At 44.2% G+C, this 18,970-nt stretch overlaps 1 protein-coding gene across 1 annotated transcript; it reads left to right on the top strand.

Annotated features, from left to right (window-relative positions):
• Positions 1-1,094: 1,094 nt before the first annotated feature.
• Positions 1,095-17,969, top strand: LOC115494714 (uncharacterized). The gene is made up of 24 exons (XM_030270001.4): positions 1,095-1,113; positions 1,214-1,284; positions 1,385-1,443; positions 1,580-1,672; positions 3,318-3,445; positions 4,799-4,945; positions 5,945-6,016; positions 7,473-7,640; positions 7,733-7,829; positions 8,704-8,921; positions 9,940-10,093; positions 10,927-11,135; positions 12,315-12,432; positions 13,287-13,492; positions 14,130-14,247; positions 14,326-14,492; positions 14,617-14,717; positions 14,804-14,925; positions 15,042-15,092; positions 15,187-15,370; positions 15,453-15,576; positions 16,662-16,755; positions 16,939-17,040; positions 17,569-17,969. The coding sequence occupies exons 2-23, from the start codon at positions 1,256-1,258 to the stop codon at positions 17,019-17,021; spliced, it is 2,742 nt and encodes a 913-aa protein (XP_030125861.4). The 5' UTR covers positions 1,095-1,113; positions 1,214-1,255; the 3' UTR covers positions 17,022-17,040; positions 17,569-17,969.
• The last annotated feature ends 1,001 nt before the right edge of the window (positions 17,970-18,970 follow it).

Below are 18,970 nucleotides of genomic sequence, written 5' to 3'. Positions count from 1 at the left end.
TTCAGCTCCCACTGAATGAGAAATGATCTTGTGGCCAAAGGACATTAATTAGGAGATTGCTAAAGCCCCAGGGCACCACTCCAGAGCACTCACACAAGATGTGTGCCACTGTTCCCTGCTGTGCAAAGTGACTGCGTCTGGCAGGGTAGTGGTGAGGGTTCTGCTGTTACTGCACAGGTCCTCTGCAAGAGGAAGAAATCACACTGATTGCACTGTGTCCTGGATGTTCCCACTGGCTTTTGTTTATCCCACAATGGTGTGAAGTGCACGGCAAAAACAATCTGTTCTACAGCACAGCTCTGCTCATGTCTGTGAAAAAAGGTAAGGTATGAACGTTTGGTCAATGGCCCAAAATGGGGGGCAAAAAGAAATTGAGCTCTGGGATGAAATGGCTAAAATGGCAACCTAAGTCTCTTGTACTCCTTACCCCCCCCGGCTCATCCATGCCACACGAGCTGTATTTTTAGCTCTCCAAGCCTCTCAGCCTTTCTTTCCTGGGTCACTTGCAGTCCCAGAGAAGCAAACCCATTATGAGCAAAGACTTTCCCAGGCAAGATGCTTGGCCATTTACAGACCTGCACATGGTCGGACTGATACAGAGATATTGCAGCACTTCGGAAAACAAGATGTTTTCACCAAAACACTCTCTGATAATCAAACAAATCAAAGGGCAACCTAACTGGATCCACAAAAGCAAAACGTGCAGCTGCCAAAGTACTGCTGTTATCTCTGGCATGGCTGGGTCACTGAGACATTTCACAGAAACAAAAATGTATTTCCTGTGTAGACCGAATTAAAATACCTCTGGAGAAATGTTTCATCTGTTCTAAAGACCTGAAGCTAGAGCCACCCAACTGGCTTGTAAGGAATGAGAAAACTTCCCATGGGCTGATGAAAAGCACCAAGCACCCTCTGCTGTACTCATTACAATTAGGCTCAGGAGCAGCCTCTGACCTTGCAAATATCTGGCAGGAGGGTGCTGTGCCCTCCCAGAGAGAGGGAGCTGCCTCCCTTGTCAGGAGTGGCTCTGATAACGTCGGAGGGCATTGCAGGATTCCACCCAGGTGTCCTTCCACAACAGAAGCCATTGGTCTCTCCTGGTCCACACACAAGGTTTGGAGAAGACAGCACAGTCTGTGAAAGGTAACCTGTACCCCTCCTCCTGCGTCTGACCAAGTTCCATCTGCACACCTGTGTCCCCTTTACTTCACAGGGAGGAGGACTTTGCTGCCCATGCACAGGTCTCTGGGGACAGATGGAGGCTGTAGGTCACTTGCTACACAGGTAACAAGACTTTGGTTTCCATCTCCTTAATTTTCCATTTTGATATTCTATTTTTTTCTCTCTGTTCTCCTGGTTATTAGTTCATGTGCTTATACTGCAGGATCTGGCTGTTTTTCTTACTGTTCTGGCTGGGACAAGGGAGGCAGATGGCTCCCCCAGGTTGGTGAAACATGATAAAAGCAGAGTGGGGAGAGAGGCAAGGATGAGAACTCGGTTATTTTGCTCGTAACACGATGTGCCTCTTCTCTGCCCTCCAGTCCCACTGACTCATCAGCTCTATATGTGCTCCCACTAGGTTTTGTAGAGAGCAGTTGCCGCTCCAGAATTTTTTGGATGAAACTGAATAAACTCTTGCTCCAGGGAAAGTTCTTCCAGCTGGAAATCTATGGTGAGTTACAAGTGGCAGCCCCGAATAACATGAAGGCTGGGGAATCACCTAAGTGATCCCAGAGTCTGTGATCTGGATGCTGCTGCCATCTATTGATAATTGCTAACCCACCCCAAGGGAGCTGCAGCACTTCATTGTCACCCTGAGCCAGCCTCTCCCACCTCAGTTTGGCCACGAACCCTGCAGAGGAGTAAAGCTGGTAACTACAGCCACAGCCCCTCTGCCCGTGCTGCTGTGGTGCTGGGAAGGGAGAAAGCATGGTCTGAGGAGGAAGGACTGATACTTGGCTTTCATTCTTTCTTCTGCTGAGCCCTTACACATGTCTAGCAAGGAAAAAAAGGCAACATTGCAGATTGGATATGTCCTGAACAGCATAATGACAACAGCAACGTAGGCTGGGTAATACCCAGAAAACACACTCTCAATGAGGGCTGAGTGCTGCAGCAATTAAAGCACTTTGGAGGGTATCTTTATTTCCTTTTTATTCAACACGACAATGGCATTTAAATACCATGATTCAGATTGGACAAACGGGTTCCATTTTCTGCAGAAAACAAAAATCTTCAGAACCAAAATGAAAACTAGAAAATGTTCACATCAGATTGTAAAAAGTATGTGATTTCACCCCAAACCAAATTAATTTCTCTTGAGATCAGTGCACTCTTTTCTGGGTTATGTTTTTGTTCATTTGATTTGGAGGCAGAACCGAAAAAATCTAGTACGGAAAGGGTGTGGGCAGAAGGGATAGCATTTATGAGAGTAACTGATACTGCTGGAAAAAACAGACCAGCCTTCAGGCAGAAAATGATGTTTGTTTCTTCCAGCTCTATCAGCTGGTCTCATAAAAGCTATTCCTTCTTCTTCCAAATTATTCCTGCTTATCTCCTGAGCCTATCCTGCCTGCAGGCATACATCTACAGAAACAGCAGCTCTAGAACTGTCCGACATACAGGCATGACAAGCAAATCTAGAAATTGCAGTGGCAGCTAGTTAAACCCTATCTATTTGCACAGCTTCTTGTGTCTAGCCCAAGACTAAAGAATTTCCCTAATCAGAGGGCAAATGATTAACAAAATATGATGTTATTAATTCTACCATCATCAAGAGCTGAGCACAGCCAGTCCCTGTCATATCTTATTGGTTACCCCTATAGGCCTCACAGCATGCAGAGAGAAGCAGTAAACCTGATCAATATGTAAAAGTGCCCACACAAAACAGATCTGTGAGCTGGGTGATCCTTTGAGCAGGGTGAACAGCAGATTATCCTAACTTGATAATTTTTAGAAACAGATGAATTTAATAGCCCATAACTCTTTTCTAGAGAAGAAAATCGGGGAGGGAGAAAGGTAAGTGATGCTTCAGGGAAACTTTCCATATTAGCACTTCAAAGTGGCAATGGCACAAGCTTCTGGACACAAGGAAACAGGCATTGAAGAGCACATAATATGAGAGAGCTTGAGTCATGCCAAACAGTTTCATGTGCTCCTACGCATGCCAGCACAGTGTCACCAGCTCCTTAGCAGCACATGTCCCTGGAGAGCACCCAACCCACGTGGAAAAGAGCTGCGTGAGAGGCCTCAGCACCACTCTGCCCCAGGACTTGCCTTGAGCTTTACATCCCATATATCCTTCCCTTTTTCTGTAGATCCTCATTCTGGTCCTGTTCTGCTGGATGAGAAATTAGCATCTCGCTGTGGCTATGTCCTGTCAGAGGACGTGTGGGGCAATCCCGTCCTCCGCGCCTCGGTGCTCGGCTGCCACGTGGCCAATGAGGTGAGGCCCAGACACGGGCTGGGAAGCAGCTCAGGCTGCTGCATCTTCTCCAAAAATACAAGCCTGAGATAGCATATGCATTCTAATGGCATGTTTTGAGAACACTGAACTCAAGGAACTGGTGTTGGGAGTGTAGTGTAGAAATGAATAGGCAGTGGCTCTCTGCTGTGAGGTTTGTTCAGTGTGACTGACATGGGATTTCCTCTCTCCGTGGAATGACACTTATCCTAATGCTGCTGGTTCTCTGCTAGTAGCTGCCAGTTCTCAAGCATATCCTTGTAGCTGCTGATTTGCCAGAGAGTTTCTTGAAAGCCTCTCTGGAAAGAAGTTGGCATCTGCTTGAAAAAGTAATGTTTGCAGTGTGATTCTGGCAGATAATTTCCTGGCTTAATTTGTGTGGTAATGTGCCTGTTAACACATGCCTAGGAACGTAGATCACACACGTCTATTAGACCCAGATTTGCCTCACGTAACTTTAGCCATCTAAAAGATAATGTCTAGTCTAAACTAGTTGTTTACTCTTCCACAATAGTCAATGGAGAGAAGCAGGCATCTCCAGAAGGTGATTCACCCCTTCCAAAAATATGTGCAAAAGTGTAGCCTGGATTTCTAATTTCTAAATGTTAGTTGAGATTAAATGTACCCAAAACCAGAACAAATCAGAGTAGAAACTTCATTGCTTGTCCATGTTTAGTCTGGTTGGTCCTGGAAGCCCCACAGAAAAAATATGGTAAAATTTTATAGGCAGAGTTAGCTAACAAGAACTGGGGTATACAGTGTGCTGTGCAATGACCTGGATTTCCAGGCTGGAAATTTCTCTGTAAAGCTTTTACCTTCTTCTGCTGAAAAATACACATCTGTGTCAGATAGAAGGACAGTCCATGACTTTGTGTGTGGCTCCTGAGGAGCTGAAGAACCAAAAGGATTTTTTTTACTGGACTTAGTCTAGTGTTAAACATTAAACAGCATTGTAGATTAGATCTGAACTACTTAGATCAAAACAAAAGTTCCAGTACTTTCTCTCCATATGGAGACACACAGAGTCACAAACAGAAGAAACATGAACCTCACGGTAAGGTAGGTTTGACCAGCTGCTCCTTTATAGTGTGGCAAGAACAGAGCTGAGATGGGGTCTGAGGCAAAGGCTGTGAGTGCTGTCCCTGGCTCAGTACGACCCTGGACACAAACCATTTCAGACAGGGTGGTATGTTGTAGGAGATGTTACTGCAGTTCTCAAGCTGCTCTGATCATTATAAAACACTCCCAGAAGCAGAACACTGGGCTGCATGGTCCCATGCAGCCACTTCTGGAACCTTCCACACCGTCTGCTGAATTGCCAGTTTTTCTTCCCAGGCAGATGAGCTGTTTTCACTGACTGTGAACATCAAGGTCTCCTCATTTTCAAGCATGAGGGCAGCTGTCACTTACACCTACCCTATGTACTGCTCCTATGCATCCTGGGCTTCAAGAGAAATTGTGTGCGAAGAAAACTACATGGAGGTAAAACCCTTCCCACTGAAGGCCAGGCTACATCCAAGCGCTGTGACAGGCACAGCAACCTCCACAAATTCCTGTCAGGAGTTGATTGTACCCAATCTTCCAGGCATAATAGCAACCTGCTGATATTTAGCAGAATGTGTAACTGTAGATCTGATTGGTAACACATTTACATACCACAAATATTTTGTATGCAGTGAAACTCAGTTAACTGTACAGATTAAGTAAGTTGAGCCTCTGTAAGCAAATCAATAGAGAGACTTAAGGCCAAGCTCTTAAGTTCATGAGAGTCCCTTTTGGTCATAAAGTGCTGCAGCATCTGTGAGAATGTCATCCTCATTTCTGAAATAATAAAACCTAGAGTTTGCAGAGCTGCATCTCTGCTGACTCACACAACTCACAGGACATGACTGTGAGACAGGAGCTGTCTCCTGCCAGGTGGTGCAATTGGGCTGCTTGGCCTGCTGCCATCACCTACACACCAGTGTAGAAATGAGGCAGCAAGCAATCCAAATTTCATTGCTTTCTGTGCATGCCTGAAACAGGCAGGAGAAAGAAAACATACTTCTCCTGTCAGAACACAAGGCTATACAGTCATGTCTGGGTTGCTACACAATTAAACCATGGTACAGACATCTTCTCACTGTCCTGTTTCCCTGCCTCACTCTGCAGCACATGTGGGAAAGATTTACACCACTGCACCTACCTTACATACTGGGGAACATTTTTAGGTGTTCAGCCTGCGTGGGGAAGAGAGAACCAGTCCTGTTAATGCCAATAACCTGCTTTCCTACATCTCCAGTGGAGAGACAAAGGCTAATTAACTCTCATTTTAAGGCCACAAAAATTACTGCCATCAGGAACCTCCACGGAAACACTTTAATTACCTCCAATGAATGCAAACTGCTAAATCCTGATAGATACTGTTCCCCATGCCTGTACTAACACTGAAAAAAGACTTGTTTGCTCCCATTGCTTCCAAAGACTCTCCTGTGTCCCCAGGTGTCAGTGAAGACTGATGTCCCAGCAGTTTCAAATGACTACACCGTAGCGTGGATGTCAGCGCTGCCAGAGGTATGAAGGGGAGTCTTTCTAACAGCTCCTAGCCTGCCTCTTCTCTCTGCTCTTATGAGTCATTCTTGGGGCATAGCTCCATCTCTGACAAAAAAAAGGGAGTTGACAAATTTGCCGTCAAGTACTGAAAACCTCTCAAGTATTTTTAGACCTCTAGACTGCAAAAAGACATTTAGGTGGGAGAACAGAGTCATATGCTTGTTCCATTAGTGGAAACTGAGTTCAAGACAAACAAAGGTAGGTGGTTCTTCACACAATGGGTAGTGAAACTCTCAAACTCATCACCAAAAGATGTTGTGGCTGCTAAAATCTTACTTGATCCCAAGGAAAGTCTGGAAAAGTTGACAGAAGAGAAATCAAATAAGACATACAAAATACAAAGAAGTTACAGATAACTCAGGAGTCGCTAAGATGAAAAACATTTGAGGCTGGAAAGAATGAGTAGGAAATAATGACAGGAGCATCTATCTTATGAGGAAAACCTGAGGGAGTTGGGCCTGTTTCGACTGGGGAAGATTGGGAGAGATCTTAGTACACAAGTATCTGAAGGAAGGGTGTCAAGAGGATGGACACAGGTTCTCCTCCATGGTGCCCAGCAGTAGGACAAAAGATCAGACAGAAACTGATCCACTGAAAGTTCCACCTGAATGTGAGGAAGAATGAAACAGATTGCCCAGAGAAGGTGCGGAGTCTCATCTGGAGAAGTTCAAAAACTGCCTGGACACAATCCTGAGCACCACACTCATGGGGAACCTGCTTAAGCAGGGAGGTTGGACTAGATGTCCTCCAGTGGTTCCTTCCAGTATTAACCATTCTGTGATTCTTTCAAATATATATGCTTGTCCCATGCTTCTCATGTCTTACTTGCTCCTGATGACCATTTTCCTTTTGACTGTGCTCCTGTTTGGCCATCCCTGCAGGGGACTCTGTTCTAGGCCAGTACAGGCATTGCTCTTTTTTAATCTTTGACACAGGCTACACAGTAATGGTAGTCCATCATTTGGCCTCTGTACTGCTCCAGCAATCAACAGACATGGAGAAAATCTGTTTCTTAAGAGCACAGATATTTTGTCCACAGGGAATTTGTTCAAGGTCACCTGTCTATGTTTCTTCCAGGGCTGCTAGAAGAGTATCCCTAAACATGCCTTAAAGAGCTTTAAAGAGCTCTAGAATTCCTTGTCTTTACGTATTCATATATATATATATATATATATGAATATGTATATATATACATATTTTATATATATATACACACATATATATATATATACACACACATATATATATATATACACACATATATATTTCAAGGGTATTTCTTGCCTGAGATGAGCTCGTAGTATCATTCCAGTTACTCCCAGTTCTAACAGGAAAATAGGCACTACAGTATCACTACTCAGCTTTTTAAGAGACTTTGGTAGACATAGAACTGATATAGCTCATCTCTCTCTTGCAGACTCAAAATGTTGCATACCAGCAATGGCATCTGATGTTTGTTTCTCCATCAGGGAGAAAGAGAATAACAGTAAGTGACGCAGTAAAACTGGGCTACAGCTTCAATAACAGCCTGTCCCGAGTGTACCTGCGAGCGCCCTACCACAGCAACGAGTCTGATGTCAGCGTGGTGAGTTGCTGATCCCAGCCAGACACAAAGCTCTGCTGTTCCCACTGCCTCTCCAGAACATCAGCTCTCTTTTTCTGCCTGGGCTCAAACAGGTCAGTGGTGTAAATATGAACATGATCACTTCCACTTCCATGTACAGGCAGCGGTGGCTGCTTTTGCTGATTGACACAACTGTCTCCTGTCCTGTTGGTAAGGATCTCTTCCTTCTTCACTAAAAATAACCACTGAAGGAGGTAGTAGAAAACACAGTCTTCCCATTCTCACTAAGAGAAGAGGTTTACAAGCTTCCCTCAGAGCAACATGAGCTAAGAGTCTGTGGCTTTAGTCCCGGACAAACACAGTCCCTGCTGTGACACTACATTCCTTGTGTTCCCAGTGCAGTGTCATGCCTTGTCTCTGGTTTCTCAAATCCCCACATTAGATACAGGAAACTGGAAACAAGCAAAACTGCTACAGAAGAGCCAGGGAGCCTCCCCTGGACTAATCCCACAGCCTTGGCTCTTCTTTTTCATACTATTCCAAGCAAGGCATGCAGCTCTGCATCCTTGAAACTCACATAATCCTTTTCTCTGGAGAGGCAGGGGTATCCTGGCTTTTTGCAGAGCAGTGGTGGCTGCACTTGGCTCTCACAGCCATTAATAATCTCACTGAGATTATTAATGTGAACAAATGATGAGGAAGCACAAGGTTTTAAACTGACAAGACCTTGAAGCCAATATTTCAAGAAGGTCCAAACAGATTACTCTGTGCCCTCTTCCTTCTGCCAGTAATCCCTGGGACAACAGAGCAGGTAGCTGGGAGTGGCACAGTGGCATGGGAGCACAGCTGCCTGTTCTTCTGAATAAATTAATGATTCCCCTGAAACTGATGATTCGGGTCTGCTTCAAGTGCCAGGGTCTCTGTGACAAAACAGCCAACATTTGGCTGATATCCTACAAGGTGTGTGTTGCATCAGTGAAAGCTGTAGAGATATCCTGGTGAAATGGAATCAGGGAAAGGCAGAGACAGGACTGAGTGGTAATTCCAATTGCCCTTCTCTGGAACTGTCTGTCTAACTCCACAGATGGCATCAACTTCACCGATACCACGATAACATGGACTGTGCCAAGAGTTATCCCCACACTAGTGGTCCAGGAATCAACTTTTCTGTCTAAAAGCGTTGTAATGGGAGTGGATGATCAAGTCATAGTGAATCCAGAAGAGATGAACTACTTACTGGAGCACAATGAAACACACATCAGAATAACCATCCCTACTGGAGCAGAAGGAGGCAAGCTGGAGGTTAGTACAAACCTGTCACAACAAACACATTTGAGGTCCTATATTACGGATGTATCAAATCATGATAAATCCAAATACTGATTGACTGCTGCTTAAAATTTGCAGATACAATAAATATTTGAAGAGCTAGATGCTTCTTCTCTGTGTTTTGAAAGCACTTACTCAGAAACAAGGAATTTATAATGACAAAACATGGTAGAAGCAACAGACTGCCTTTCGTTAATAATATACAAGACATACTAATACATTAGGAGTGAAGGGATTTCTGGACATTGGACTTTAATTGTCTGTGTTGTTCAATAGTGAAATTAGTCCTGGTAAACTTCTGGCTTGGCTCAATGAGTAATTTCCCTGCCAATTTCCAAGACAGCATGATTTAGCAAGGAACAGGTTCTCTGCATGTTGTTGGGGTGCACTCACCTTCTTTGAACTCAGTGTATTCCTCATCAATATATAATTTACAGATACAGAGGCAATGTCAAAAGGAATGTTCAGTACAAGAGAGGAGAATAGTTTGGGTTGGAAGGCACCTTTAAAGACAATTTACTCCAGACTCCACTTCCGTAGGCAGAAACATCTTTCACTAGATCAGGTTGCTCAAAACTCCATCCAACTTGAACTTCTTGAAAGGAGTTGGCAATATTCCTACAAGATGGCATTGGTGTGATTTTTACTTTTCCCCTTCAGGAGTTCTCTATTTGTGTAACAGACAGAACAAGACACATGATGGTAATCCAGGGATGGTAAAAAAAAAAACCAAAACAAATATGGTGATGTGCTAAACTTAATGAGGACACCCCTGATACTTCCTTATTAAGGATCTCAGCAGTATCTGAGCCACACATGGAACAGACTAATGGGCCAAGCTACCAAACAAACAAGCAAAATCTCCTAGAAAAATCCATCCCAAGCTGTACTAGAATACCATTTGCTCTTCCTAGTGTGAGAATTTTAACCATATTCAACCATCTCTTCATTAAGCTACTGAGAAGACTTAATCACACATTTTACCTCCTAGAGCTCCATATCTGGTGGTGTATATGGAGTCATTTACTGCATTAACCTGTTTCTGGAGCACACATGGACGGATGCAGATTGGCAAACCACGAAGTATACAATCATCAAATCCATCACCACACCTTTCATGCCACAAATACCAACTGTCATCAACAGTAAGTCATTCCTCTCATGAACCCTTACCAATCTTCTGCTGTGCTATACATTGTTCCACCCAACCTGTGCCACACATCTACATTCACCAGAATATTCTCAACTCCCACTTACAATTTTCTAGGCAAAGTAAAAATTCAAATATTATATTAAAACAAACAATTAAAGAAAAAACAAGTAAAAATCCTTTAGCCTTAAATTACAAGTTTCTGGTAAAAATGTAAACATTTCTTTCATGTTAATCCCTGTATTTTTCCAGTGAGCACTGGAATAAAGATATTGTGATGTGCAGTTATCACACTGGGAAGAGCTATCTGAGGACAGCAGTCATGATTGGTATTTTCTCCCCCAAACTGCCTGCATTTGATACCTTGGGAGCATACTGAAATCATTGTGCCACCCAGTGCTGCAGTCATGGTTTTTAAATTTTATTTTCCAATGCATTAAGGCATTTAACATACTTGGAATTATTTGGATAAATGATATAAAAAGAAAAAGGAGCCTCTTACCATACATTATGATTTTTTCAAATTTTATGTGGCTGAACAAGATTCTAGATTTCTTTAAAGGTATTGCACATCAGAGTGCACCTCTAGAAAGTCAATGAACCCACTTTATATAAAGGTCTATGTACTTGTTGTTAATCCTCTGCAGCTTGAAGCAATTCTCATGTAGTCAGAGTATTTTAGATCTGACTAGAACACAAACACTCATTAATCAGAGCCATTAAAGAGATGGCTGTTGGCTAAGTTTCCTGGAATTTGAATGGGAGGCCACCCCAATGTCTTCCTTATTTGATCCACATCAGCAGTAATTTGATGCTCTCTCCCTGCAGATACTGTGCCAGAGGAACGGCTATTTAATGTTGCATTTGGACACTTTCTTCCCGATGTCTCTCTGGTGGCAATCACAGTAGGAAATGTGCCATTTTCCCTGAGGGAAGCACTGCACCACGGCTTCAAGATTTATGAAACTCCCTTTTCTAATGGAACAAAATCATTTATCCTGGAAGTCTCTTTTGATGATCCATATGTTCTGAAAGAGGTAGGATACAGCAGGTCACTTCAGCAGCAGAGCAGAGGAGTTGGGGCAGACCCTTTGCAGAATGGTCCAGATTTTATTAACCAACAACAGTTCCTTGATCATAAAGGTGTCAATGAGTCTGAGATATCTGAGTTAAAATTACAGGCTTTTATGTCCCCACCTTGCTCTCCATAGATCTCTAGGAGATCAGTATCAAGTGTAATTAGATGGGATGAAATGTTACTTCCTCTATTGCCTGTCAGCATGGCTCATGTCCAAGTGCATGCTCAACAGGAAGAGGTTTGTCAAGCCTGTATTAGATGCTGCCCTTTGAAACAGGAGTATCTTGGAAAAATAAATCAATTATTGCAATGCTGGAAAACACCAGTTTCAAAAATCCAGTAACTCCTGAACCCACTGTTTGACTGCTGGCACAGGCCATGCCCCATGCGAGCATGCTACGGGCAGGCTCAGGGTACTCTAAATGTAATTTTGTGGAGCTTCAGACCATTTGGAATCTAAATATTTGTAAAAGGTATATACTCACAGAGGGATTTCAACATCTCTTTTCAGTGAGAGGATGCATACCTGCAGGTCCTCTACCACTCTTTCAACCAAACCACACAGGGCGGTGATGCTGTTACAAGGAACAACATTTTGACTGCACAGGATTTGTGCAAATATTTTTCAGGTTGCAGTCAAACCACAGTCAATTTGCATTAAGGATCAAAGCAAGAAAAGACTCCAGAAGTATTTCTTTCAGGTCAAACACCAGGTTTTGCTTTGGGAGCACTTTCAGTGAAGGAAAAGAGGATGCTGAGAGGGATTTCTCACAGCATCTCCTCACACCTTCTATTCAACCAATTACTTACTCTCCTGGTTTCAGCCCAAACTCTGAGTAAAGAAGAACAAGGATTTGGACATGGATCTCCCTCTATGAGCTCTTCCACCACTGGGCTACAGAGGAACCACCACTGTGTCCATTTCTGTCTTCAGTTTCTGAAAAGGCACATCATTCTCTATATTTATGTTTGGCAGAAAGAGCTGTTGAATCCAGGCCGAATTCCTGAATAGCTTTAGGCTAGCTGAGCTATTTGGACGGGAGAGGAGGGTGTTGGAATAATTATTTTGTGTTGTTCAAAATATACGTGCCTGCTTATTCTGAAAGCTGCTGCAGCCTTACTCTTCTCTCTCTTTCAGTATGTGAATAGAAATGAAACAAAATACACCCTTCTGGTCAACTACACCCTTACTGTGGGTGCAGAGATGACACTCTACTATCATTCAGCAGAGGTGGAGTGTGTGATTGCTGATATTGGTAAGCTTTCCTCTGCCATTAACTGGTTTGCATCAGCAGCATGGCTGTCATGGAATTCAGTGAGAGCATCAGAGTGAGGGTGAGGGCTTTGGGGAAAACCCCACCCCTCCATAGCTCATTGTTGGTAACAGCCAAATTGCAGCTCCACTGATGGCAGCTCTTCTGTGTCCTGGCAAGACAGTCTGCCCTCGAGACACTGAGAGCAATAAAACAAGTGTGTAGAAGGAGTTGGCGTGCAAACTCAGTGAACAAGATGCCTCAGAACATGAACATACATCTGCTGGCAAAACTTTCAGACATTGCTACAAGTTTCAGTTTGTCCTCAAACACAATTCTGCCTCCATATCCAGGGCAGGACTTTGACTCAAAAACATTGCTCTGATCTCCAAAGACAGAATTTCTGTAAGGAGAAATCATCCACTAAGAGCTGTACTTAGCAGGTTACTGAAAAATTCAGGATGTCTGTTAGGTATTTCTCAAATTTATTAAATTTTTGCATGCCACAAAAATGACAGTCTCCTCACTGTCCTATTTTATCTCTGAAATAGCTCTTGGTTCAGATCAAAGAAGGTTGATAAAAAAATATATTTACACACATAGCTCAGCTTGCCTTACTGAAAGAGGGAACAGTCCTGGAAGCAAATTGGCAGGCCACTGTTGAACCAGGACTCCCCAGCCCACCAGATGTCAGCTGGTACACCCCCTCCAACACAGCCAAGCCTGCAGACAATGCCAGCATGCACATTACAGGCTGCTGGGGTTTCTTACCTGTGACAGAAATCCCTGCCTGGGCCAAACCTCACCACTCAAACCTTCCTTCACTGCTAACTCTTCATCCCACCTTCTTCCCACAGAAGTACCAGAAGCAGTTGGCTCCTGTGATGAAGAAAACCTGTATCTAACCCTGCCCACTTTTGGCTTGCACCAGTACTGGGACCTGTACCTTGGCACCAATCTCCTGAACCGGCACCTTGCCCTCACCAATGGGTACTTTGCAGCGACCAATTCCACACACCTGATCCTGCAAATACCTCTGTTTGCTGGGGGACTCATCTATGAGGTACAGGAGCTGTTCAGCAATGCCTTTTCTAAAGCACATAGGACTGCTTGCTCTCACTGAGTCCTACAGACACAGTCTGTAGTGTTGTGGTATTACACAGATTGGAAAACTTCCAGAGGGAAGGACTCTGAGACAGAGCAAGTAGGATAAGAGGCATTAGACATGGGCCTTTATGGTAATGCCATGTATTGTGCAATCTGCAGTCCCCACTTGTCTCTAAAAGATATGCACAAAGTCTTCAAAAACAAGCTCCTTAGTGTTTTTAGTAAGATGAGGCAAAATTTCCCATCTGCACTGAGCCAGAAACAATATTTCAATATAGCTTTTATGAAAGAAGCTCTTTTAAAGGAAATTTTGCAGAAATTTTAAGACATGGCAGAGGAAAATTGATGCTGTAATAATTTAATTTGAACTATTCTACAATAATCAGTCCAAATTTATCTCTGTGACAGTGACTGATAAATTCATACAAGAAAACTTGTACTTCTGCCCCCATGTTGCTTCAGGCTCGAGCCTTCACACTGACTTAACTCTGGTGACTTGTTAGTATTCAAGTGGCATGGGCTATGGAGCAGAACTTGGTACATGTGGATGATGTACAGGAGATAACAGATCTCTTCCATCTCCTCTTTCACAGGAAGTGTCCTTTCAGAAAATTAAAGCAAGGTTTGATGTTGCCCTAAGGAAACTGAGAACTATGGAGACCTTACAGATGTTCTCCATTAGCTGCAGTTTTAATTCTTCAGCATTTATAAGTAAGTTATGCAACTGATCAATCAATAAAAAGATGTGTGGTTCTTTTTTGAGCTCATAACCAACTCTGCCTTTCTCAGTATGCCACCCAAATGGTACCATAATGGTATCTGCCCAAATGAAGACAGTTCCTGCCATTGACATGAGTAAAACCAAGCTAAGGGACAGCTCCTGCAAGCCTAGAGAGTATAATGAAGCCCATGCCTTCTTCAAGTTCCATGTCACTACCTGTGGCACTTCAGTAAGGGTAAGTCCATGGCCAGAGCAGATACACCTGCTGGAACTCTCTGCCTTTCCTGCATTTTCTCTTTTGGTCCCCTACCCCAGCACCTGAGAAGAGTCAATTTACAATGAGCTTTCCATATGCACAGTTTGAAGGTGACCACATTATTTATGAGAATGAAATCTCTTATGAGAAAGAGACTCTTCCAGGACAGAGCATACCAACAATCACAAGAGATCCAGACTACAGGTAGGGTCTGCTGCTCACTGACACTGCTCACTTCTGTACAGCTGCTGGAAAACAGATGTGAACACAAAAATTGCTGTTTCTTCTAGACTAACAGTCTTGTGCTACTACCAAGCAAAAGAGACCCTAGTGCTCGGTGCCTTCTCCAGGGACCCGGCCACATCTCCTCCCTTTGGCTCTGGGACAATGTTTCCACGTTCAAATACTGCAGGTGTGCAATTCTCCTCCTGCATTTTTAAACCTCTCTGACTTTCAGTCCTAAGTTCCCTTGTTAAGATATGCCTTACTTTTACCTAAAGAACCTCACTAACATTTCCTTCTCTGCAGCTTACAGAAGGGTAAGACAAGCTCTGAATGTAGTTTCAAGAGTGTCCAAAGGTAAATCTCCTGCTGTGGAAATCAGAGAATTTCCAAGTATGTTTTAGTTTAAATAATATTAAACAACAACAAAATCCCCTGACATTTTCTCGAGATGAATCCTTCATGGAGTTCTATGGGCCCAGCATGGCAATACTCAAACAACCCATGGAGCCTGTGTTTCTTGAGGTGGAGCTGAAGGACGAGAGCCTCAATGTCGAGTTATATCTGGAAAACTGTTGGGTAGCCACATCTCCAGACTTCAACAGCACCCCAAGATGGAACATCACTGTGGATGGGCAAGTCGTATTAAATGTCCAATGAACTCATCAGCAAAGTCCTAATTTCTGCTTATATCTGTTGAACTTTCCTCTCAAATAGGTGTGAGATCAATGGCAGTGAGTTTGCTGCAGAGTTCTGCCCAGTACCTGTTAGCCCCAGGGTGAGACACCCTTCTCACTTTAAAAGGCTGGCAGTAAGGATCCTGGCACAGCAACTGGAACAGGTAGGACTGAGTGAAAGGCTCAGCTCCCACTCATGGACTCTGTCCTGGAAGTCAGCATGATGCTCTTAGTCATGTGGTTTAGTTGGAGGTAGCAAGGAACAGGAAGTTGGACTCGATGATCCATATGGGCCCCTTCTAACCTGAGATACTCTGTGACTCTGTGCTTTAAGAAATAGATTTAAGCACCTCACAGACTTAAACTCTAACCTGCATTCAACTCAACTGCCCTGGGTGGTGTGCAGCTTAATTCAGTTCTCTTCTTAAATCTCCTCTGCCACCTAGCTGGCTTGAGATTGGACAGGCTGGAGTAAACAAAAGAATTTGGTACATAAATATGATTTTTATATAGTGGTCCTGGCTTTGTGTAGGATCAGATTCATATCACTTCAGCTCAAAATGTCTAGAGCAGAAAAATCAACTTATGTGTCCCAATTTCCACATGAAGTTCAGCTCTGGTGTCTCCCATGTGTCCTAGGCAGTCATCCATCTCCTCGGGTGTCAGCCCAATGGCAGAGAAGCAGTGGCATGTGGGTTTGGTCTTAAAGTTTGAGATCCTGTTCTCCTCTAAGGACTAAGGAGAGCAGAGAAAAACCCAGGACAGTCACCTGAGGGTACTTTGCTCCTTGTGCATTCAGCTGGGTGAACTGCCTGTCCTGACATGTACTGATACCAGCCGTGGTGTGTTCACCCTGCCTGGGCAGCTCAAGCAACTGCATTGTGATTTACTCAGCCTTTCAGAGGCACCTCAACTCTTGAACTTGCTAGAAATGAACAGGATGCAATTCTGGCTCGTGCTGCTTCCTGAGTGTGCAGCAGGAACCAGATTGAGTTTCTGTCTAGTTTTGATACACTGCAGCACACAAGGTTTTAACTTCTCCTTCTCAGCTTCTCAGTTACCAAACAGCCTGAGGGCTTCCTTGGCATCGACTTTAAATTCAAGGCAGGTTCAGCTAGACGTTGCCACATGGAGTTGTCAGAGAAGCATAAGTCTAATCAGCTGTAGTTTCTGCAAAAAGCAAAGACAAAATAATGCTCTGCAAAGTAGGATTTGATATGGATCAAGCGTCGCTTTTTCTTCTTCTCAGGTGTATGTGCACTGCTTGGTGGCAGCATGCTCTCCTACCAACACACAACCCGGCAGCACCTGCAGAGGCCAGTGCAGCTCAAGCAGGGAGAAGGGTAGGTTGTGGAGGAAAAAAAGAACCATTGTAATGCACCCCTGACCTGATGTTTCTCAGAGATTTATGAGCTCTGATTTTGGCATCTGAAATGCCTCAAGCAGGGACTGTGAACATTGATGTCACCTTTAAGCATGTCTGTATTCTTTAAAAACTACACAAACACACTGTGTGTCATTCTCAGGCTTTCCAGGTCACCCTTCTGGCAGTCTCCAGGGCTACGTACTTGCTGGACCAGTATGGATTGTTGCTCCAGATCGAAGATGACACATGTAAACTGAATTTGGTAAGAACACCAGGCCCTGTGTACTCACCCTGAGAGGTCACCATGCTTTGTGACACAAGCAGTGCAGAGTCTGTCCTTGATGACCTCAAAAATAAAAGTTCTGGGACAAGAACAGGGAATGGACATGGTTTGCAGTCCCATGGTCTCAGCTTGAGCCCATGAGAGAGGGAAGAAGGAGAGCTCCCTGCCAAGCCAAACACAGCTGGAGTGGCTCCGGAGCAGATGCCAGCAGCAGAGCAGGGCATGCTGGACTTGGGCCATCGCAGGCAGTTTTGGAGCCAGGTATTATTTCAACAGGTTTTCAACAGGACTGCCCCCAGCCTGAGAGAAAACAGATCCAAAATTTTAGAAACAAACACTAAGGCACTAAGGCACACTGCCATATTCCAAATGCATTTGAATGGCTCAAATCCTCCAAAGAGTAGAGTTTGTCCTATAACTTCATCCACCCTTGGACAACCAGAGCTGCTGAGCTGTCTGCTCCAGCATCACTCCTCACTTCACCCTTTGTGTGTGTGTCTCCAACAGCACCTGAAGGCTCTGCTGTGCTGGCTGCTTTCCAAATGGTGCCACTGGGCACAGGAGCTACTTCCAGGAGCTGCCAGAGCTATTTGCATGAAGTTTAAAGACCAGATGGTGGGACAGCCCTACAAAGTTCTTGAGTTTGCTAACAGGATCAGTAAATCTTGCAACCTGTTGCCTCTCTGAAGTGGTTACAGAAGAAAACTTAGCAGAAAACAACCCAAGGCTGCAAAATAACACCTTGTGTTTCTTCCAGCTGCTCAAATATGGACTTGCAGATCACTAAAATTATTCCAGCCCTGATTGCGGCTGCTTCTTGTAATGCTTCATAAAGTGATGCCAATCTTCCTATCTGAATGTAAAGTGCAAATCTGAAAAGTCAAATAAAAACACACCAGAGCAATGTAGGCACAGAACGTCTCCTTGCTAATATGCAACAGCAACCATCTTCTGTACCAACACTGGCTTCAAAGAGCCAAGCAATCGCTGCCAGCGCCCCTCCAGCAGGCAACACTAGGACACAAGATTCTTCCCACTAATGCAGGGCTTTGTCTGTATCATGACATCAACCTGAAATTCTTAGAAACCTGTTAGTTCCTCATTTTCCTCTCACCTGCCCCTGTATGGAAGAAGTTAACTCTACAAAATGTGAGCAGATGGACACTGTAGTATCAGCAAAAATGACACCTAGTAATTTTTGTTTCTGTGCACACAGAAAGCTTTTTTTTTTTAATTGTTATTATTTTTTAGAGATGAAGTACAAACCTGACACACAACCACCTGTAATGATTGCAGGATGTGCCTACAGTGTAACTGCAGGTGCGGCTGCAGCACATGTAGGTGTTCAGCAGCAGTGCAGAGGGGGCAGGTGCACACTCGTGCTGGCAGCACACTCGTGTGTGGTCTCCAGAGGTTTCCCAGCTCCTGCAGCCCCTGCCTGCCCAGGCTGCCTGGTCAGTGCACATACGTGGCCCACGTCCCAAAAGCTGCAGTGCTGCCTGAGATTGCTGAATAAATGCCCTCTTAAAGGTGTACCTGCTGAAGGAGCAAGATCTGTGAAAAGGAATGGGAGGGTGCTGTGACCCCAGGATCCCCCAGCAGCTGCCTGGGTGCTGCCTTCCTCTGCTGCATGAGCAGTGCACTCTGCTGTCCACAGCCCACACTGCAGAGCCCAGCAAGTTACTGTGTGTGCCATGCATGCCTTTGCCAGAGCACACTCCCCGTTTTTAACAACAGCAGCAAATTCATAAATTAGGTTAACTTTCTGTTAATCTAAAAAGGAGTCCTCTAGAAATTTGCAGACTGGGATGAAGGTAAAATAATTATGACCAAATGCTAGCTCTTCTCAGCACTCTCAGGTCACACAGGTGAACATCAGGTCTGGTCTGGTGTAACTAATGTTAACTTT

The sequence above is a fragment of the Taeniopygia guttata genome, chromosome 3, assembly GCF_048771995.1.
Source record: "Taeniopygia guttata chromosome 3, bTaeGut7.mat, whole genome shotgun sequence".
Classification (NCBI taxonomy): Eukaryota; Metazoa; Chordata; class Aves; order Passeriformes; family Estrildidae; genus Taeniopygia; species Taeniopygia guttata.
The sequence above is the reverse complement of the archived record's forward strand: the minus strand, read 5'-3'. Positions and strand labels throughout refer to the sequence as shown.

Coding starts and splice junctions, on each gene's coding strand:
- LOC115494714 (XM_030270001.4), top strand. CDS start 1,256: ATGGAGGCTGTAGGTCACTTGCTACACAG. Junction 7,830..8,703: donor AACTGTCTCCTGTCCTGTTG/GTAAGGATCTCT, acceptor CTAACTCCACAG/ATGGCATCAACTTCACCGAT. Junction 14,926..15,041: donor TCCACGTTCAAATACTGCAG/GTGTGCAATTCT, acceptor CCTTCTCTGCAG/CTTACAGAAGGGTAAGACAA.